Source organism: Ictalurus punctatus, chromosome 18 (genome assembly GCF_001660625.3).
Source record: "Ictalurus punctatus breed USDA103 chromosome 18, Coco_2.0, whole genome shotgun sequence".
Taxonomy (NCBI): domain Eukaryota; kingdom Metazoa; phylum Chordata; class Actinopteri; order Siluriformes; family Ictaluridae; genus Ictalurus; species Ictalurus punctatus.
Genome location: NC_030433.2, coordinates 7,841,439 through 7,864,578, shown reverse-complemented (window position 1 = coordinate 7,864,578; position 23,140 = coordinate 7,841,439). Strand labels below are relative to the sequence as shown.

Sequence of the window (23,140 nt, the reverse complement as noted above, 5' to 3'; positions counted from 1 at the left end):
TAGCTGTTTTCCCCTCGTGGAGGTCCAGGACTGGATGTTGCTGTCAAACTCATTATTCCTCCTTCGTGATTGCGGTCACGCTCCTGCCTAAGAGGACTGTGTGTGTGTGTGTGTGTGTGTGTGTGTGTGTTTTACACATTAGGTGAGGAAATTGTGTCTTAGCACTCTTGTCGTACAAAAAAAACAACACTTTTCACGTCATGGAAACAGAAGCATGCTGTGAGAGGAGTGATGGGTAAAATTTGTGCTCGTGGTGATGGACTAGACATCAGAGAGACAGAAAAAGACCCATGTTTGACAGACAGGTTTTTTTTTTTTTGGGCTGTGATCTTCACAGCGAAGTGATAAAGTCTGAGGCCACGATGAAAATCTGGGGAATTTTTTTTTTTTTTTTTTACAGAAAGCTTAAGAGTTTGGGAAAAATCTGTAATGAAGAAAGGAAATTTTGAATGTTTTAGGACTTTTCGCACTATTTTCACATCGATATTTAAGTCTGTGATATCGATTACATTAAATCCTCCGTACGAATACTAAGATATTCTTTGAGTCTCTTCGAGGCAAATTTGCAGTTGCTTTTGTTTCAACCTGTGAATTAGCAAACCTTGGGAGCCAATAGAAAGCAGGAAGGCAGGACTGTAGGGTGTTGGGGTTGCAAAGAACAGTGAGCATGAGCTATCATGAAGTAGTGCTCACAACAGAGTTTCTGGCACGCATCAAACCTTTGTGGGGGGAAAAGATTACCTCGACGTTCTCCCTCTCCCACTAGAACTGGATCATATGATGTGATCAGTTAGTTCACCAAATCTTTTTGGCTGGAAAAAGCTGGAACGTAGAATCGAAAACATTTTAAAGCGCACCTGTTATGGTTTATCAAATATTACTTTTCGTGTAGCGTGTTATATACGTAGCTGTTAGTGAACGTAAAAAGTCTGCAACATTTCAAAAATCAAAAGGAATCATCGACTCCCAAAAGAAAGAATCGATTCTGAACAGCTGAAACGAGTCGTTAGTGATTCCAGACTTACTTCCTGTACAAACCTACGTAGGTTCGTAACAAAAGGCTGGTCTTCATCGGATGCTCGCTCACAGACGGAGCTGAAACTCGTTACGGTAGTGGGCGTTTCCTTTTCGAAACACGCTGACGGCGTTAGGCCAATCATGACAGACCAGGACTTCTGACCAATCAGAGCCGAGTATGCTCTCTGAAAGGAGGAGTTTAGAACGAATCCTTTAGAACGGATCATTGAACAAGTCGTTTGGGGGGAAAAAAGTTTATTTAAACTTTAAATGCTGCAGTTTAAATTATGAGTGCGTTAAAGTGTTTGTTGACCTCGGATGCATGTGAATATATTGTATGAGAGCTTTAAAACAGAATTAGGGACGTTTCAAAACCATAATAGGTGCGCGTTAATATTCTCGTGACGCAACAATTACAGCCTACGGCACTTAGATATGGTTAATAAGCAACAGCCACAATTACAATGCTGATAGTAAAGCCACAGATTGGCTTGAATTGAAACTTTTTTCGAAGTAAAATAGGTACAACAGTGGGTCTACTAGACTTCTGTGAACATCGGATCGTGATACTGGTCACGTTATTACGTTGTTCCAGTGCTACATTTTAGCATACTTAGCATATTGCTAATAATTAACTGGAAGAGAGTGAGAGAGAGAGTTCAGTGCGATGCTTGCTTTACCCGTTAACCCTGTTAATCTTTGTGCTGCGATGTTTTTTCTGACATTGTGACCCTGATTTGTTTTTATTTCTCTTCATGCTGTGCTTTTGCAGGAGATCGTTAACTTTAACTGTAGGAAACTGGTCGCGACCATGCCTCTGTTCGCCAACGCCGATCCCAACTTCGTCACCGGAATGCTGAGCAAGCTGAAGTTCGAGGTCTTCCAGCCCAACGATTACATCATCCGCGAGGGCACCGTGGGGAAAAAGATGTACTTCATCCAGCACGGCGTCGCGAGCGTCATCACCAAGCACAACAAGGAGATGAAGCTGACGGACGGATCGTACTTCGGAGGTCGGTGGAAAACTCCAGCCTTGTCTTTTTTTCTTTTCTTTTCTTTTCTTTAAAGAAAGGAAGGTTGATTTTTTTTCTCCGTAATCTTCTGACCTTGCTGAACTCACACGATGCTGCATTAATACCTACAGGGATCGCTCGTGTGATCATGTCACTCCTTTCATGTCGTTCTAATACAATAAAGTACGTTATCGTTTCCATGGTAACAGCTCGTTCACAGGGACTTGCACGGCGAACGCCGCACTAATAATAAACAAATGTCTTTAATCATTGGTTATGGTAAAGTCTTCTGCAAGGAGATGTTTGTTTAACGTTTACGGAAGGAGTCTCCAGTGTCAGCCCTTGTAACAGTCAGAGGTAAAGATGCGACTTTCGTTTTCCAAATCGTTTACACGTCTTTGCGGTTCCTCTGCGGCGTTTAGAGAGGAGAGCAGTGCAGGAACGGCTGTTTGTAGCTGCTCTAATGTAAGTGAGAGCAGGAACTAAGTTGTTCCACAGCATTACATGTAATTATAAATGGATAAAAAGTACGACATGTCGTTCTGTAATAAATAAATAAAATAAATCGTAATTGTTGGCAAAGTGTCTGAGGTAAAGGAGAATTAAACATGCCATGCTGTGCTGTTGTAGAAAAATGGCTATTGATTATTTTTCTATAACAGCACACCCCTAACTTTTTTATTCCTCTTATACCACAGCGATTTACTGCTGACCCCTACTTTATTTATTGTCATGAAATTACATGTTTTCTAATTTAGATACATCAGGAAACACACACACACACACACACACACACACACACACACACACACACACACTCACACACACACATTGAGGTGCAATTCAGCTTATTGCTCATGTTGTTATATAAAGTTATATAACATTCTTTTGTCCGTTCCTCATTTCCTGTTTTTACGAGACGAGACATTTCATTTGTCTGAAATGGACCGAAATGTTGAACTCTTTAACTCTTTCGATTTAAATATAGTTCTAGTACACACTCTACGGGGTCTACAGTGTTATATCTAATGTACTATAAGTGTAAATAGTGTATTTAAAAAAAATAAATGTCTGGATAGATGAATATCCAAATCACTTCTAATGTAGAACTCTCGACTTCAGACGTTAAGCCACGCCCCCTGCCTGAGTCTGACGCGGGTGTGGTGTGACTGATCTTCCTGTTTGGAACTGCAGATGTTTTTAGCTCCATTTGTCCAACAGTGTGTCCCGCAGCCTCAGAAACCTCATCAGCGAGTCTGCTTGAGTCGATTTTGATAATGAAAACAAAAATGTGACGTGACATCACGCCGCGACTCGTTCACGTTATTGTCATACGCAGGTGAACACAAAGAGGGGCTTTATTAATAATAATCAAGTGTGTATTGTTGTGCTGTTCGGTTAATTTTAGCTTGGTATAATCACATCATGCCCTCGCGATTGACCTGTTATATCACACACACAAACGCGCACGCACACACACACATACACACGCTCACACACACTTTTATGTAATCCGGGCCGGGTGGAGGGAAATTAAAGCAAAGCAGAATGCCTTTTGATGCTCGTGTTATGTGCCACAAAGGTTGTGTTCGGCTTCGGCGCAGTGTGTTACGATGCTGGCCACCTGCTTCAGAGAAACGTCCATCTGCTCCGAGTATTTTTACCCTGCGCGCGCGTGTGTGTGTGTGTGTGTGTGTGTGTGTTAAAACAGACGGATTTGTCAGGAAGCAATCTCTTCTTCATTCTTTAAGAAGGCTGTCATGCACTTATGACCTTTGGGTTAAACACACACACACACACACACACACATACACACAAACACACTATATGTAGTTGAGATTCTGGCACACAAACATAGTACAGTATAATAACACCAGCTTTTATCAAAGATTACATACAAAGGTTTAAACCGAGAGTGATGCGGATGGGGGCGGAGTCAGTGTTAGGTATGAAAGCATGTCATTTGTTCTTCCATGCGTCAAAATTCTCTCTTGACCCTGTGGAGTTTTCTGTAATGTTTTATGGAAGGAGTCTCCAGTGCCAGAACGTCAGGACAGTTTATGCGGTGTGAATTTTCAAAATGATTCGGAACCATAAACGGATAAAAATGACGACTCGTCTTTATGTAATAAACGGACCGTTGTAGTCATTGGAAAACTGCTGCAGTGTAAGTGCAATAGAACACTTCAGGAAGTGCCGCTGTATGAAGATAATCAAATTTGGGATGGTAACCCTGACGCCGCTTGGTCTCACCACGCCGGGGTTGATTCTTTTCCTACAAAACCATGACACAGAGTGTCCCCAGTTATTCCCCAGTTTGAAGCTTTAAAGTGTGACTCAGCTCTTGTGTCGTGTTGACAGTCCTCCTGTTCAGAGAAGTTATTTGAACGAAATGCCTCCATGATGAGGTCATATATCGCTGTATACGCCGCGTTACGAGGTCTGCTGTAGACAACAAGCCGATTACAGCCGCAGATGGAACCTCGTCATGAGGTTTTATCGCAGCGGTGCTTCTTCGTCTACTCATTTCTTTAGTATCATTTCTGCGAATGAGAGATCCGAGGCTAATGAACCAATTAGAGAGGGAATGGTTATTTACTGGAGTCATCGGGAGAAAGCTGCGTCCACATTAAACCGCTCGTACACCATGTACCCGCTCTCAGCTAGAGAGTGTGGATCCACACACACACACACACACACACACACACTAGTCACAAGGTGTGTACTGTAATGAATGTTGTAAGGACTGTGTCGTCTTCAGATAAGCCTTTTCAACATAACATGAAGCATTTTATCCGGCGCTCTCGTAACTCTGAGCTCCAACCGAGGCACACGCACTAGTCGTACTCTCACGCACGACTGGATATAAGCTCCAGACAAGTCTTGCACTTACAAAAATGGCTGTGTTTCATTCCCCCAGCTGCACGCAAACCTATTTTCACTTGATGTTTGAACGCCCTCGAGTCTGTAATAAAAGACCTCTGACCTCTGAGTCAGACTCCAGGGACGAAAAGTTCACTAAGAGGAAAGAGCTGTTAAAAAAATGTCCTTAATATATATATATATATATATATATATATATGCATGTATATATATGTGTGTGTGTGTGTGTGTGTGTGTGTATATAAAATCTATTTATTAATTTACTTTTCATAATTTTATTTTAAAGAAAAACTTTGTGTGATGTTGTCTCATTTGCCCCAAAGCCAAATTTATAGATTTTGCAGCACTTTAAAATGACATTTCAATAATAACAAACATTTAATTTTATTTTTTTTTACACTAAAAATGATCCGAACATTGAAAATGATTCGTTTGGAGTTGAAGTTTTGAGCTTCGTTTTGTTTTGTGTTGGGAAATTCATTCTTAGTGCTATTCCACTGTTACTACAAATCCATCCTGATCTATCTATCGGTATCTTGCGCTGCCTTCTTGATATTTATGTATATATATATATATATATATATATATATATATATATATATATATATATATATATATATATATATATGTGTGTGTGTGTGTATATATATATATATATATATATATATATATATATATATATAAATCTTTTGTCTAGTTCATTTGAAATTAATCAGTATTAAACCTGCAGAAGTATGAACATTTGAAAGCATTTTGGGAGAAAAAAAAATAAACAAAACAAAAAACAAAATAGTATAGATATTCTCATGTTAGAGAAAGAGTCAGCACATGAAAGCCAAGATTTTATGACTCGGAAGAACAAGCGCTGATTTGCGTAGGCGTGTTCCTGTTCCAGTTTACGAAGAATAGTTGCATGGATTTACGTTAGATGCAAAGTAAGGATAGAAAACGAAGGGGTTTTGCATGTGCTGTTTGTTTTGGAAGAGTGTGAGTCCTGTTCAGACCTTTTCATGCCACCTTCTGCTGCTCTTAACACTCTGAAGCAAGATCCTGTCCAGGTAGAACAGGTGTTACAGGTGTACCACAGGCCACGCCCACATTTCTCACCTCCACGCAATCAGCGCTAGCATGCAGAAACTCTGACAGCCATGCTAACAGGTAGCGTGGAGATAATAAATGTACACAACTAGACAGACTTCATGGAATAAATAAAAAATTATGTAATAAAAATTTCACGTTAGAAAAAATCTAATTACATATACTTCTGGTTTCTTTCTTTGTACTATTGGTTTTTTCACAAACATCTGCAGTTAGAATGGACGAATCCTGCTGATTGTTTTTGAAAGAAGTTCTCTACCCAGGAGTATACGTGTGTGTGTGTGTGTGTGTCATGTATAGAAGCTTCAGGAAACTTTTAAACCATCACGACGACGTGTCTGCGGTATTTTTAACCGCCAAAGCAATAAGAATGCTAATGTCTCAGTGCTTTAAATAAGCCGTGGCGTCGTGTGACGCTGCATCGTGCAGCTGTTCGACAGCAGCAGCAGCCTTTTAGCTTTCAGAGTCATTAACTTGCGGACAGAATGATAAATGTCACCACGGGCGTGAAGGAGATGATCTGATAACAAAGCTTTTTTTATTTATAGATGTAGATGTACAGTACACAACAGATTTTGTCTCTCTATACACACACACGCGCGCACGCTTCGTTTCTAAGCTAATCCCGCTAATCTAACGTTCACGGCCGGGACACCGTAAAGATCGGCTTCCTGCGATGACGATGACTTGGTCGCACATGTTGTGACTTTTATCGTTAAACGAGACGACCCAAGCGGTCGTGTTGGTCGTTTTCTAACCCCCCTTTCTTATCAGCAAGCTAATATTATAAAGTAGTTGCTATGTTTACATCTCTGAGAACATGGTCCTGCACTATTTGTGTTTTATTTCTGTATTTATTTATTTTAAAATGAACACTGGGTATTGTTACATATTGTTACAGTCATCCGAAGTCAGACAGTGTATGTTTCAGGTTATAAACTAATGAACTAATTAAAGAATCGTATCTGTCTTTTGTTTGTTTTTTTAAATCTAATTGTTGTACGAACGCACCCATTTCACGATTTCTTCCTGTTTCCTGCAGAAATCTGCCTCCTGACGAAAGGACGTCGCACGGCTAGTGTCCGCGCCGACACGTACTGCCGCCTCTTCTCTCTCTCCGTCGACCATTTTAACGAAGTGCTGGAGGAATACCCGATGATGCGACGCGCCTTCGAGACCGTCGCTATCGACCGCCTGGACCGCATCGGTAAGACCGAGCACACACTTTCCTCGACCTCGTCTTCGTCCGTTCAGTGTGTGTCTGTTCCCTCATCACACTTGTCTGCCATCATGCTGCATGACTCCTGCGTATGCCCGTCTATCCTCCGACAGATTAAATAAGCTTTAAAATACGGGTAAAAAATTCAAGTGTTACTAGATGTAACTGCCTGTGGGTGTGTGTGTGTTATCGTGTGTGTGTGAGCGTGCGTGTGTGAGAGGGAGGGAGGTGGTGCATGCAATCGTCCTGGCCAAGGTTTGGTTGTCCTGTTAATATTTTGGTCTAATGTCAAATGGAAATACAGTGAGCGGGCGGAGGCAGGTTCTCGCCTGCATGAGCCTCCGATCCACGTTCCTATCCTGGTATGAGCACCACCCCGAAATCTCACTCCTCACTCCAACCACAGCTTATGCTTATTGCTGCCTACAGCGCCCTCTGGTGTTAGGGAGTTTAAGTATGGACAATAAAAAGTGAAAAGATCAAGTTCCTAAATATAGATTTAGTCCCGGGCCAATTCTTCAGACATTACCGTAATTTCCAGACAATAATGCAGATACACCCTTTAATTCTTTCTGCTTTGATAAAATATATAATATACAATGTTTATATATACATATATATATATATATATATATATATATATATATATATATATATATATATATGTACATTACTGCTAATACATTATAGCATTATTTAAAGCTAGTTGTTGGATTTTTAGTGTTTTGCAAGCTGGAAGTACTTTATTTTCCCATAACATTACCATTGTTTCTGAAATAGCATGCCTACCATAAATACGCTAACAAATTTAATGGCAAACATACAGTATAACCTAAAGGTCAAGAAACGAAGTTTTATAGACTGGAAAAATATGGTAGGAAGAAAATAAAACATTCAGAGATTCCTATCGATTCGCATCTATCCAAAGTCATTTTCGACTTTGTTTTAAGCTCTTGATATATATTTTAGTTTATTTTTATTTATGGAACAATGAAAACGTGTCTGTTTTTTCTACATTTTCTCAATAACATTTCGTTAATTCATTTCGAAACTTAAATATGCTAGTATTTATTAGTATACCTCATGAGTTTTTATACCTAGAAATTTCAATAAGCTATTTCGATATGTTGAAAATGCTATCAAAAATACATTTTTAAGGTGAGAAATGCTCTGCATTTTGCATTTAAATGAAAGCACGTGATACTTAACATGGCTGGACATTTACAACCAAGAATACAGAAGAAAATAAAGTACATGAAGAATATGCTTAGTTAACATATAAGCAAGTACTTTATTTTAATATGAAATTAAGTCTGTTTTTTTATTTTGACTTTTATTTTTAATTCTTGTTTTTTTAAAGATGTATATACCAAAAGCCTATTCCAAAACAAATCTATTGCCAAAAATTAAAACGTGAAATGTCCTCATTTGTGTTTCATTTGCTTTCAACAAAGAAATATGAATACGGTGTGCTTTATTTAGCTAAGAATCAAGAATAAAAACAAAATAATATTGTTGTATATATTTTATGTTACATGTTAAGTCACAACTTTCAGTTTTTTTTAAGTAATTTCAATGCCACATTACAATAAGCACAAATATAACTTTAACACTTAGCTTTATAATATTTAAATATATTTTGAAAATACAGTGCTTCATTTCAATTGCACTAAAAGTAATGTTGAATGTTTAGTCAAATCAGTCATGTGAGATGTTATATATATATATAATAGAAAACTTCACATTTCTAAAAGTAATTTTATCTTAACATTTAATATAAATCAAGCAATTATATTGTGAACGTTAAAGGGACTCCGTCTTAATATTGTCCATCCACCTAATGGTTTCAAATAGTAAAGATTTAGGTCAGTATGAACATTTTGATCTTTGAATTTATTTCTTTTTTAAACAGTAGGTATGAATAACTCTACATGTCTCTATGTAAAATTAAACATTGCTTTTTTGTTGCTAGTTTATCACATTTTCTGGATAATCATTCACTCTGGTGTGAAATTTAATACATGGATTTGGTCTTCTTATAGGAGAAAAAAAACTTGTATTAACATTTAGTAATAAAAGCATAAAGAAACTTCCTAAGCTCCTGTTACATTACAGTTACATTAATGACAAAATTACAACTTTATGGTCCAGAAAATGTGGTAAATTATCCGCGTATTTCATTAGGCTTTCTAATAAATATGAATATCCAAATGTATTCAGATAAAACCTATCATTTCAAAGATGAAATTTCAGATTTCGAGCGTATATCTATGAGTAGTTTTTACTAAAGTTTCCTCAGATGTTAACAAACTGCATGCTGCATGTAATAATTACAAATACTTTTTTAATTTTGCAGCAGCTATGACAAATACTGATGATCAGCAGGTTCACTGTGACCAGTCAACACGAAGTATACCGTTTTCCCTCTAAGCATATGAGACGAATGTGAATCTATTACTAACATAGCATGCAACTATCATATATGTTATAATGACATCAATGCCTGCAAAAACCACTTCATGGGCCGTATTCAGAGTCAGTCAAAAAAGCAGGGAAATGTCACAGATCGGCTCAGTGCGTGATTAATGCTGCCTTCGGAAGTTCAGAGGCAATGATTATGGCGTGGTACGTGTTCAATTTTGGTTTGGGCTTGAGGTTTTCGTTGTTTTGTTTTTTTTTGTAGCATCAATGACAAGAATTTTAGTTAGTTGGACTGAAAGAAAAGAAGACATGAATGAAAGACGCTGATCATGCATTATTAAAGACTTAAACATTACCGTCTGATGTACAGTTGGTGTCTCACTTTTATTGGCGTCTGCCATGACTTTTCCTTATTGACACGCCCACAGCTCGGATTTTGGTGCCGTTTAAGTGCGCTTGTCTCATAATTATCATATTTCCGACAGGACTTGAAGGCAGCATGAGTCGATTTTCCCAGCTCCATGTTCAAATGATTAAAATTAGCCAATAAGCCTCTGAGGTTTTTCTTGAGAAGAAGCGAACGAGGGTTTTTCAGCAGCGCCTAGACCACTGCTTTTAAACACAAAGCGCTTGGGGGATTAAAAATAAATAGATAAATAAATAAATAAAAATACATTTTTAAAAAACAGGGAAAGAGAATGCAGACTGAAGAAGGAACTCGCGTTGTATTTTCTTTTTCTTTGCTGTCAACTGTAATATGATACAATGCAAACAAAAAAGCTAGAGACTATTTAAAAACAAAGAAAAAAAAACTAATGTGAGGATATATGAATGAGATGATATTGCCAGAACATTTTCTGCATGAATAATCCTAGCTCTAATCATTACATTAATCACTGCAACATCTGGTTTCGTTTAACAGAATGGCTTATTTAAAATATATTCTCCACTGACAGTTACACGACTTAATAAAGCCACAAGGTACTTATTCTAGATCATGAAATTGTAATGTTGTGTGAGAAATACAGGTTATTTTATCACGTTTTTAATTCGCTATTTTGATTTGAATTGAAAAATAATGCTAACTACTGAACAGCACTTAAATCTGGACGTTAAGTATGTCTGAGGTCTAAATCAACTCTGAATACGGCCGCTTGAGTTTAAGTAACTGTTGGTTCAGCCTATTATTATTGTTTCTGAACGTATTTTTAATCAAATCTTTCCCAAGGCACGGCAACTATTGCTTGTGATTTTGGTTTTTCTGTTGTTGTTTTTTTTTTTTTCTTTCTTTCTGTATGTTTGGAAACTCGGGCATGTTCATACTGGCTTGCTTTTGCATCATCGTGACGTCCGAGTCAAAAGCAATCAATAGCAGATAAGCACTGATGTGATCAGGCCAGTCAAATCTGGAAAAAAAAAAAAGAAGAAAAAACTAATCCCAGAGATGATATGATGTGTCATTGCTGAAGGAAATCCACGATTTTAATTCCTGTATCGTGTGGAAATACATTCCTTTCCCCTTTAGTCGGTCACAACACGCTCGGCCCAGCACGAACACGACCACGATGCTTTGCATCTTGCTTTGATTTGGAGAAGCCTAACCCAAAAACAACCAAAGAAACAAAGGGGTTTTGTCTCATACAAAGGAAAAAAATGCAGACCGGGTCATGATCTGTGCTCGTTGTGCTTTTATTTTTTTTTTTGTTTTCCTTCTTTTTTTTCTTTTTTTTTTTGGACTGCAAATGCTTGTTTCATCCTACACAAAAGAAAATTGATATAAAAGCCAAAAGTTAACCATGCATTGACCAGAATGCCATGTTTCACGATTGATCACAATGTATGTATCTTTATCTAAAAATTATTCAACCAGGAGTTCCTCTTGAGATGAGCTCATCTCGTTTTCAAGAGTGTCCTGGCCGAAGATTAGGCAGCAGGTAAATTCCTTGATACAACTCACATCTCAAAAAAATTAAACAAACAAACAAACAAATAAATAAATAAATAGAATAGAATAGCTCTACAAACTAAAAGCATTATGGGAAAGCTCTAGAATACAGACACTTAGAACTCAAGATTGTTTACGCAACTCAAGACGTCAGTATGTTTTTGTTTGAGTTTTTTTTTTCTCGTTTGGGGTAAATGCATGTTTCTGAAGAAGTCAAGTGTTTATGTTAGTCCCGCTTTACTTTTGGTCATGGTTCATAAACAGTGCATTTTTAGAGGCAGAGTATAGAGACGGTCAAGTCAAAAGCGTTCTTTTTTTTCTGAATCAAAAGTTCATTCAGTTAAAGATAAAAATGAATAACTTAGTTTTTTTTATTTTTTTATTTTGGAGTACTTTTGTGGCAAATTCAGAATTTTTAAGAAATTTTTTTTAGAAAATCAGGGACGGAAGCCAAGCAGGAACCCAGAAGCACTCGGCTTGCACGATATCGGTTTTCCTGCGAAAATTATTTTAATCGTGCCGAACCGATAAAACAAGATAAATAAAACTGCAAAACGAGCGTTTCTACTGTTTCACGTGTAAGGACAATACTTGAAGGTGTAACAACTTTAGCAGCTGTGCAGTCGAGAATGGCAACCGCAAAAACTGTGATTTTAGGTGATTTTTAGTTGTCTTACAACCACATGGCTGATATTTTCCTTGTCGATCTGCTGCCCAGAGTGTTTGAACGTGTCTGAGCGCTGAGCAAAAAAACGAAACGAAACAAAAACAAACTCACGGTGTGTTTAATCACGTTTTCATTTTCTTTACCGGTAATGTTATTTGGAAAGTGTTCGATTTGACACTTCGTCGTCCATACATCGATGGGACCTAACTAACCCACTCACTGGTTACAAACTCAGACCCACACATCAGTAACATTTCTAATGTAATTCAGTTCAAATCCAGTGCTCGTCATGGTCCCCTAGACACGCGCGTGCATGGCCAGGCTGGTAATCTGAGAAATCCGTAATATAAACGAAAAGATCGTGTCACCTGATATTCGTTTTTAGATCTTCATCTCAAACAGCTTGAACAGCAAGCAGAAAAAACGACCATTTTGACTTGACGACCATTTTGACTTATTTCAGTAGGGAACACAGCCTATATACAGTATATAAATACCCTGTCAGTGCAGGCTTACGATGATATTTTGACTAAAAATAGAACGTAATCTTATCAAAGCTTTAGTGAAGAAATAATTTCTGCTAGCAACAGTCGGCATGATGCTACTCCTCTATGGTTTCCATCTCCATCCTCGACGCTACGTCTTGTTTATCATGGTTTTTGTCATTGCTTCCCACTGCAACATCTTACACATTCACATGAACATGCCAAAACAAATCAGGAATCGTTTACTCACTGTAGTTTTATACAACGCATCATTGACTTATTATTATTATTATTATTATTATTATTATTATTATTATCTCGGTTTGTAAAGGTGTAGAGAAGAAACCACCTGGCTAAGCGCTCGAGCTTAATGGGACGCCATAAAACGCTTCACAAAGTTTAGTTTAAAGCTGACAGACGAAAACTTTCGGCAAGCGGGTCGTGGGAACGAGCGAGAGCTAGAGGCATGAAACTAATCATCGCCAATGAGCCCTGAGAGAGTAGCAGAGAGAGAACAACGAGCAGATGAGGATGAAGCATCGCAGTCAAGTAACATGACAGAATAATTAACAATTTCAGGACTTTAAACATTACCAATAACAATTTATCTTTATAGGAGCCTTTAAACTTGAAACCTTTGACTTTATTGAAGTTGCAAGTATTAAAAAGTTGTGAACAGGAATAAACCACGCACTCTAGCATTAATAAACCACAAGTAAAAGCAATAGCAAAGTAATTAACACTGGTAGTAATTTTCTTTTTAAAATGTCATTTTCTATTACATGCACTCATTCTAATCTGTTATCATTTCTATAGTAATGACAAAAAAAATAAATCAATTCATCCGTGGATACGGTGACGTTTTCTGTAAGATGACCAAGTGCACGTCTCTGTTAAAGACACTGTTTTATGAGATCGCCATCATTCATCACGAAACATGTCCAGATCGATGTCATTTCGTTATTTCAGTTGGGTTTTGTGTCAGTAAGTAGCGATGTTAGGTACAAACGAAGAGGCTAGGCACGCGCACACACACTACGCAATGTTCTGTGACTCTGACTGATTATAAGCTCTTTGTTCAGAACAGTCCCTTTGAGCTCTTAATTTAACACACTTGATTCAGAGAGCAAAAACACACACATATACATACACATACGCATACGCACCCCCCCGGACCCCCCACCCACCAGGAAATCATGTTTCTAGTTAGTGTGTGTGGCCTGTAATGTGTTCATGGCATGAGGCATGAATACATCGAGCGGTCTCCTAAACATTCAGAACTCATATATACTATACATAGCAAGGCCTGTCATTGAAAATGCCAGCGGACGCTAAACCGGATAAAATGCTACATGCTACAGGAAATTGCTGTTGATGCTGGCCGAGTCGCATCATGTTCCACGTCAATAACATGTTTCTGTTTAACTCCTCATTCACAGAGTTCACGCTCACTTTTTCCAAAATAATTTTCCAACATCGTGTACGTAAGTCTGTGGATTTTCTCTTAGTGGTAGTAAGTAGTGACGTGTGTTTTGGAGAAGTGTGTAGATCAGAGAATTTCAGCTGTAGCTAGCACAACGAAGACTTGTCTGATTTGCTGATTTTCCCAGTGCTGTTCATTGTCCTGTTTCCCATCATGCTGGTAGACATGGTCCATTTAGATCCATGAGGAGGCTAAGGATGCTTTTTCAGCATATTAGGGTGAAAGTTAATGTATAACTTTACCTTTGGTTTGACGTTTGGTTGTTTTGAGTTTCATGCTGCATGGTACGATCATTAAAAATGTCTCGTAACAAGGCTGAAAATGTCCTCGTGAATCCCTTTCATCGATTGGCTAGAAATACAAGGACAAACAACCGTGGACAGAAATGACAAAAATCCCTCAAGAGCAGAGATTAGGCACTAAATGAATGGTTCAATAATTATATAAACTGCATCAGGTTCGTTTGTTCGCAGCGCTACAGCTCAGTCTTTTGGCTGAGGAGTTGATTCAGAGTCAAAACACTTTCGCTCTGCAGTCCAATTGCACTGAAAATAACATTTGTTATGTTTAATTACGCCGCAACGTTAAAACATACGGAATCGCAGAGCATACGCAAACTTGTAAGCTCATGAAGGTAGTTTCATCTTCACATAATCCTCGCATTAAGTATGCTGAAGTATTTACGCATCGTGCCCGTTGCCTGTTCAGAGTAAATAAATACATTTCAAAAAGACGTCTCATGGTGAAACCAATTGCCAGTCTTTCCCTCTCTAAACAAATATCAACCCCGACCACCACCTAACAAAGTTCAGCTAGTCGTGTTTATCCTGTTATGATGGCAAACATGGAGAATCGACATTGACAACCATTTGTGTGTTTTGATACGCAATGACATATGTAGATTCCCAAAAGTGCTTCGGGGTGTCCCCGGGGACGCCCTGTCATCCTCGAGACCCGGCGCACGTTAATTCCTGTCAGAAACGTCCCTGTCAGAACCTGGAGCAAATACGTTTCTCTTCCTATTGTGACGCTTTACATCTGCTCGATCAAAACGGAAAACGCTAGGGATATTAGACATCATAACTGCTCTGCTTTAGTGTGGTTCATCAGTACAGCAGTGAGACGGCCATCTTTGCTTGCTCTCAAACAGCAGTACCAGATTTACCATCGGCTCCTGCTCTCATAAGCTCTATGTTCCTTATTTATTTATTTATTTATTTATTTATTTATTTATATATAAGGCAGGAAAGCCCTACTGGGACTAATGTCTCATGTTCAGACGGGTCCTGCATATTGACAACAGGGTAATATACTAACGAATAAGGAAGAAACAGAAACAGAAACTGACAGCAGAACATCAGACAGAGAAATGCTAACAAATAATCTAATCCAGATCCAATAAGATTAAATTCATATCAAGTTAAAAGTAAATAGAACCAACACACATTTATGTAAATGATAAAAAATATTTAAAATTATATTGCATAATATACATATATAATATATGAATATATAATGATGATGATTGTAAAATATCTAAATGGCATGAATTATAAATAAATGATCTATATGTTGACGAGGCATGCTGTTATAGGAAAATAATCAACGGTTCATATAATAATCAAAGGTATTGTTACCACACCGACGTGTATTTTCCACTAACAGCACATCCTGAAATGTTTTATTCCTCTTATACCACAACAATTTCCTACTGATTACATTTGTTTTTATTAATTAAAGTATGAGGTCATTTTTATCCGTTTACGGTTACATTTAACCTCGCTTATAAAGCAGCTATAAAGAGTCGCTCCATCATCAGCATCTCGTGTTATCACGCTACTGGGAAACGTAAACTTACTGCTTTATCTTTGACTGTTACAAGGCTCGGACACTGGAGACTCCTTCCATAAACGTTACAGAAACATCTCCTTACGCCAGAAAACTACACCATATCGAGGATTAGCAGTATTTTTTCAATAAGAGCACATTTTTATCGTTAGTCTGAAATTAAGTGAGCATCCACAATACAAGTATTGTGGATTTACTGTTCTATAGCAACAGTAAATGAGCTGTTGCTATAGAAATGCTACATTAATATAATAATAAACCCGGGATTAGCAGCTGCACTACTGTCAGAGCCACTGTTATAGAAAATAAAATCTGATACGAGAATTCAACAGAGCTATGGTGTACAGGAAAAAAATATATATCTACGAAGTTGGTTGGAGATATATATAAATATATATATATATATATATATATATATATATATATATATATATATATATATATATATATATATATATAATCCTACCATGGTGCAAATGTTTGTCTTGGATATTTCTTAGATTTCTTCTGCATTAGGTTTCCAAGCATTCATTTTCTCAGAAAAGATTCATTTCACAAACACTTCTGTATGTGTAAAGAATACACATAGACTTTTGGACAACACTATATATATATATCTAACTATAATTTACCATCTAAATGACCTCTGATCAGCACATGATACTTCCTTATTACCTTCTCAACAGAGAAACTGTTAGAAAAATCTCTCTCCAGAGTCTGATTACGTAGCCCTCATAACACGCTGGAACACGGCAATTTGGTTTTCCAATCATATTCCCCATTCTTGCTCCCGGCTGATGCATTAGCCCTTGCACAGAATATTTTTCACTGTCTACGCTTGTGCAGTCCGTTTTTTCGGGACCCGGATTAACCCAGGCATGATTGCGCAAGAGTATAAATGTTGTTTTTGTTACTCTCATGAAAGAATCCCAACCCACAGTGTAATTTATCTCAAAACCAGGTTGTATCTGTGCCTAGAGAACTGGGCCTGAACGTCCATGTAGAAGATTAGCTTTAGCTGCAGATATTTCAGCGGTAACGGTGAAGGAGAGAGAGACGTATCGGATTCCTGCAGGCGGACAAGCTGAATGGCGAAAGCTACAAGAAAGGACACCAGCTCCAAGTTCAAGACCGTAGCCGAGAGATTGATTGTTAATGGCTTTTACGCCTTCAGTTCTACTGATTGAAGAGTTCTGCTTGGCTGCAAGCTGCTCGGCAAACCGAAAAAGACGAGAGGTCAAATCTAAAGAAATAAATCCCAGTCACTACTTCCGCTTTTAGACTTGCATAAAGGCAGTGAAACTGTGAGGCTGTCAGGAAACACCCAGATTCACTGGGATATAGCTACCAGGATACAATAATTGGCTGTATCATGGCAGACTAGTGTTTTGTCTCTCTATACAGTACACCACCCTTCAAGATGGTGGATAAAAAACTGATCCAACGCACCAAGAAGCAGGAAAGAGTTTCTGATTTTTCAACAAGTGTACGCAAAAGTCCGAAAATTTCTTTCGAATGTTGTAGTTTCTCGAACTCGACTTGAGAAGCAATGAGACTCCACCGGCAGCATGGAATTTGTGGCCGGTCTTTCACCCAAAGAGCTCTTTTCATATCTTCGTATTTTCATAAGGTCGTAAAACCTTGAGGAGAATTTTTGTGTCAATCCTGACAATGCCAGAGCCATTGTTGGAAAGGAGTCTAAGCGTGAGTCCAAGCACTTTTATCAATAGATATTGTCACAGAGCAGCTTTACAGAAATCCGGATGCAGGTTTAGATCTCTAATGAAGAAGTCAGAGAGGAAAGTGGTGAGGAAATACTCCCTGGGACGACACGAGGAACACAAGGAACCTTGACTCAAAGTAGAAACCTGGGTGACGTGGGTTAATGGGATTATACGGCATTACAGTATAAAGGTGTAGAAGAGTAAAGACAAACAGTGTGTTGGACGTGAATAAGACTCCTGGAATACGCACTAGGTCAGTCAGAAATCCATCAGTGCCAGAGCCGTTTGTGGCCAGGGGTCAAAGCATAAATAATGGACCTTGGTCTCTGGGTGGGAAGAAGGGACGTTCCTCTTTCAGGTCTGTGCAAACCAACCACTTGTCAAAGTGAGAAGATCCAGATAGCTTCTTGTTGACTGCAACTTTTTCATATAAAATTCCACAATAATATAATAAACAACAGCAGAACTATTCATGGCAAGGTGTCCAAGCATAAATAATTGCCCCTGTTCTCTGGCTGGGAAGAATGGCTTGATGATGGATAGAAATAGTCCACCATGACAAACTGAGGCTTATTCGTTGGTGTAATGTTTTAGTTCCACAGCAATAAAATGGAAAAAAAAAAATGAAGTTCCCCAAAGATCTAATTAAAATTCTTAAAGACTACCTGTTTTCCACATTTTGTTTGAATCCCAAACTTGTCAATGCCAGAGCCATTTGTGGCTGCGGGTCCATGCGTGAATAATTTCCCCTGATCTCTGGACGGGAAGGACGTTTGTCTTTCAGGTCAAAATTAGAAGATCCACATATCTTTCTGCTGACTGGCACTTTATGTTTATGAAAAAGGCAAAGTTTGCAAGTTGGAATCCCGACGATAAAATAGCCATTGGTGGCTGAGAGATGATTTCTGGGGGCGTTCACCGAGAAATAAATCTACAAGACGAAGAGAGCGCTCGTTATGTGCTCTAATAGAGAACCCCTGGAGCTTCAACCTCAAATCATACACTGTGTCAAATAACCCTACATAACCAATCGTATTCTCTACACCTTACACCTCCTTACACGCAGTTTCTGATTGATGCTTGTCACCAAAATTGATTTCTCGAGTACCTTGTTTCTTCTTCACACCGACACTGAAGAACGTTCTGCGTCCCGAGAGAGTGTGACTGTAATTCCACCGCTGACAGAGTCAGTGATTAGCTTCACATGGCAGAGTTAAGTCATTCCTATGATTATGGGAGTCATTTATCATTCCAACATTTTGTCGGGGTATTGAACTACATACATAAATGCCTGATCGAAATGGTTGGTGTGCTGTTTGTCTTTATTGCAGTCAAGATCTAATCTTTGGTTAATGGTCGCATGTCACGGACTTCAAAGGGTCTGAGTCTTAATGGACTTAAAACGGCTACTCTTGGATCTGTATGGACGGTTTAGCCAATTATCGAAATAAAGCCAGTCTAGTTGGTTAATTAAGCAAGGAAGGCCAGATACAGTGTCCGTACAACAACATTTTGCCATTACACCATGTCGATGTTTTCATGGATAGGTCGATGGATACCCTTAAAGGTGTGTGTTGTGTATGCGATCTTGATAACGTATTAGAACAAAGTTATTCGTAGGGTTTAGTTACGCTGGGTGTTTGTAGGTACGTCAGACTTTATTTAGCACTGTGTTTTTGCTAGTTATCAGCCTTCTCTTCATGTTGTCCCCGTGTCTCCATTACATCTTCACTGTTTTCCACCTCATATGCTGTAATATTTCATACGCTGCATGGTGGTCATCGTAGCTAGCTAACATTTTGTTCTTTCCAGGGAAGAAGAACTCCCTCCTGCTTCAGAAGTTCCAGAAGGACCTGAATGCTGGCGTGTTCAATACACAGGAGAACGAGCTTCTGAAGCAGATTATCCGACAGGACCGGGAGATGGTGATGATGGTGGAGAGGAAGCAGTCAGTCACAGGTGCGAATTCGACGCCCATGTCCGGAAACTCCATCATTAACTCTCCGGCTCAGCCTCCTTTCGCCAACAGCCAGTTCCAGCAGCAACCGCAATCCTCGCCCATGACCCCTATGGCCCCCATGTCTTACAGCACCTCGGCGTCCATCATCCCTGCGGCTCGCCTAGCTGGGAGCGTGGCCTTCTCGTCGCCAGGCAACCCTGCCACGCCCCTACAGCAGCAGCCAACGCCCGGAGGCGTCATGTCTCCCTGCTCGTTCACGGCAGGGCGAACCTTCCAGTATGGGTCACCCACGGCTTCACAGCTGTCCCTCTTGCCCCAGCTGTCGGCTGTAATGACACAGCAGCAGCAACAGCAGCAGTCGTCGCAGCCCCAGCAGGCGTCCCCGCAGAGAAACGAGGTTCATAGCAGTCTTAGCAGGGACGTGCGCCATCTTTCGGCCTCTCAGCCCTCGCTGCCTCATGAAACCTCATTAGCCATTAGGCAACATCCATCCTCCGGAGAATCCTTGGCATCTATCCAGCCCGCAGCAAGCCCATCCCCACAAGCCCCTGGCTCTGCCCCACAGCAGGGCGGCATTCGCGCCACGGTCCCTCCGAGGGTGGCGCTTTTCCGACAAATGTCATCAGGTGCGCTACCACCAGTGCGAGCAGCGCCCTCTACGGTCCAGCATAGAGATCCTATGGGATCCAGGAGAGAGTCGGCCGTCTTAAACAGCGGCCCTGAGACTGAACAAGACAAGATGCGGTTTGCGTCGAATTTATGATTTTTCTTTTTGTTCTTCTTCTTCGTTTATTTATTGATTGATAATTTTTTTTAATGATTTTGCTTCATTTTTATGGAGATGAGAAAAAAAGAGACAAGTATTTTTGTTTCTTCCTCCAACCAACCTCGTAGATATCCTGTACAGACTTGCCCTTGTATTATATTCTATTTTAGAAACCTTTCCCCTTCAACGTAAGAATGTATATTATACAAATATATACGTGTAAATCTAGAATATTTGGCACTGCCTATATGAAAAAAAGGCGGGAAAACACTAGTATAAATGCAAGTCTTCCTTTCTGATATGTATATATGATGGACATGTTGGGGATTTAAATTTTTTTTTTCCTTTTTTTTTTTTTTTTTCTTGTTTGTTTGTTTGTCTTCTTTTTTGTAACCGGAACGATAGCTGGCAAGCTGTTTGTTTTTGTTTTTTGGAATTTATTCTTTCTCTTTTTTTTTCTCGAGGCAATGTCCAAATTCAAGTCCAGCAGCATTCAGCAGCCTTTTTTTGGCATCACTGTGGAAAAACCTACACGCAAAACCAATACTGGCACTCAAAAAAAAATAGTAATAATAAAAAAAACAAAGCACATTCATCTATATGGATATCTGTCAGGAGGACGGAGATTACGGGGAGGAATGAGCGGGTAAAAGCGGCTCTGACGCTTTGAGTTTCTCCTCTGCAATACAACAGTCCAGTAACTGAAGTGTAGTGTTAAGACCGAGGCAGTGTTACAGGATCAAAGGGAATAAAAGTTGCTGTTTTTTATTTATTATTTCTTTATTTCTTTATTTATTTTCTCCTTTTCTCCTGTTTAATAATTTGTAAAGATAGAGTAGGGCTGCAGGTGGATTCTTTTATTTTCTACCCCTGGTTTCTGAGACGGACACGATGAAATGTCTGACTGTGTACATTTATATTATTTATAAACTAAAGATTATCACCATTATGCAATAGACTGTGATATAAAGACAAAACTATATGTGTGTTGTAAATAGTTTTGTAGAGCTAGTCCTTGCAGAATAACGTGTGGTGCATTCTCGAACATGGCAATGTCTTACCAGTCTGAAGCCTGGCTATCACACACACACATACACACATATATACATATGCATATGTACAAAAGTGACAAAATCACGAGTTATCATTATCATTAGAGACATGCAAACCTTAATGCAAACGATGGCGTGATCGCATAGTCGATACGGGATTTATATATCGCTGTAAAAGCCGATGCAAGCTTTTATACTGATCTTTAGATTCCAGAGAACAGGAGCGTGGAGAGATCAATGATGGAACAAAAAGCTTTTTGCAGTCTAAAAGCACACTTATTTCAGGATGTCGTTTCTAAATGGGCCCCATATTTATAGAACATCGATAAACATGGTACTATAAGAACATCATTACTGTAAGCTGAACGCTGCACTGACTACATCTATTTCTGTTTTACATTTACGTCAGTATTATGCTTAAGCAATCGACGTCACTCTGTATATCGCTGTGCACCTGCTTAAATGTTTTGGGAGTTTTTTTTCCTTTGTAAGCAATTCACGTCACTTCTTTCGGTACAGCGTCTCTTATGTAACCGACCAATCCCTAGCCCTGTCTTAATGCCGCGTTACTGTTACCACCCTGTATATAATATATATATATATATATATATATATATATATATATATATATATATTTATATATATATATATATATATATGTATATATATATACATATATATATATATATATATATATATTATGATTATATAAATGTGTTATTCCTCTTATTTCCCGCAATTCCATTTTTTTTATCCATTAAACAATAATGGATATTGGATAACAATAAACTGTCATTCCTTCTCATAAACTGTCATTCTCTGTCTCGAGGTTAATAAGTCGCAACAAAAAATGCAGCTTCTCATGTCTCCGAGAAACCGCCAAAAAAAGAATAGTAAAAGTCCTCTGTTCCGAAAGATCTCGGAAAGCCGTTACGCCATTACAAAGCAATGAAACTGGAGACTCCTTCCAACAATTCCACATGTGATTAAATCTGGCACGTATTCTGTACAAACCCCTGTGTAGGTTGTTATTACAGGTTATAATAAATTAATCGACCGGTTCTGACCCGCTCAGAAGCAGGAATTAAGGAGCGCCGTGATATAAAAGTGTATAGAATTGTACCCAAGGACGCAAATTTGCGACACAATGCAAGTTTAGTCAGTTGTAGACACCGGGTCACACGGTGCTATACTGCCCCCTTAGTCTTTATGGTGGTATTGCATGACGCAGTGTTAATTTCTGAGAACGTGGCGGCCATTTTGCATAAATTAAAACTATAATGCAGGTTTAAAGCTAATGTTCTTACTGATTTTCCCAAATTAGCCATGCAGTAACTGTACAGCTGTAGTCAAACTCAAAGCAAAGAGCTTGCGGGAGCCTCTGTTTTTCTTTTTAAACGCCCTGTTGTTTTAATGGATTTATTTGTTTATGTCTTGAGGTAGCCAGTTTAATCCATTATTCATAAATTCAACCCGGATAGCAGCAGTAACGACGCATAGCTGGGGCTTAGGATCGGCCAGTTATTCGTTTCTGTACACTTCATAACGAGCACCGCTAA

The 23,140-nt window shown here is 38.8% G+C and overlaps 1 protein-coding gene across 1 annotated transcript in view; it reads left to right on the top strand.

The window, feature by feature from the left end:
* The window catches only part of LOC108278484 (potassium/sodium hyperpolarization-activated cyclic nucleotide-gated channel 1), a 110,373-nt gene extending 88,217 nt beyond the window's left edge, over window positions 1-22,156 (top strand). Inside the window, exons 6-8 of the mRNA XM_017491890.3 lie at window positions 1,790-2,030; window positions 7,054-7,218; window positions 19,616-22,156. Coding sequence (XP_017347379.1) covers window positions 1,790-2,030; window positions 7,054-7,218; window positions 19,616-20,526 — 1,317 coding nt within the window. The 3' untranslated portion in view covers window positions 20,527-22,156. The remainder of the gene's footprint in view (window positions 1-1,789; window positions 2,031-7,053; window positions 7,219-19,615) is intronic.
* Window positions 22,157-23,140: the final 984 nt, after the last annotated feature.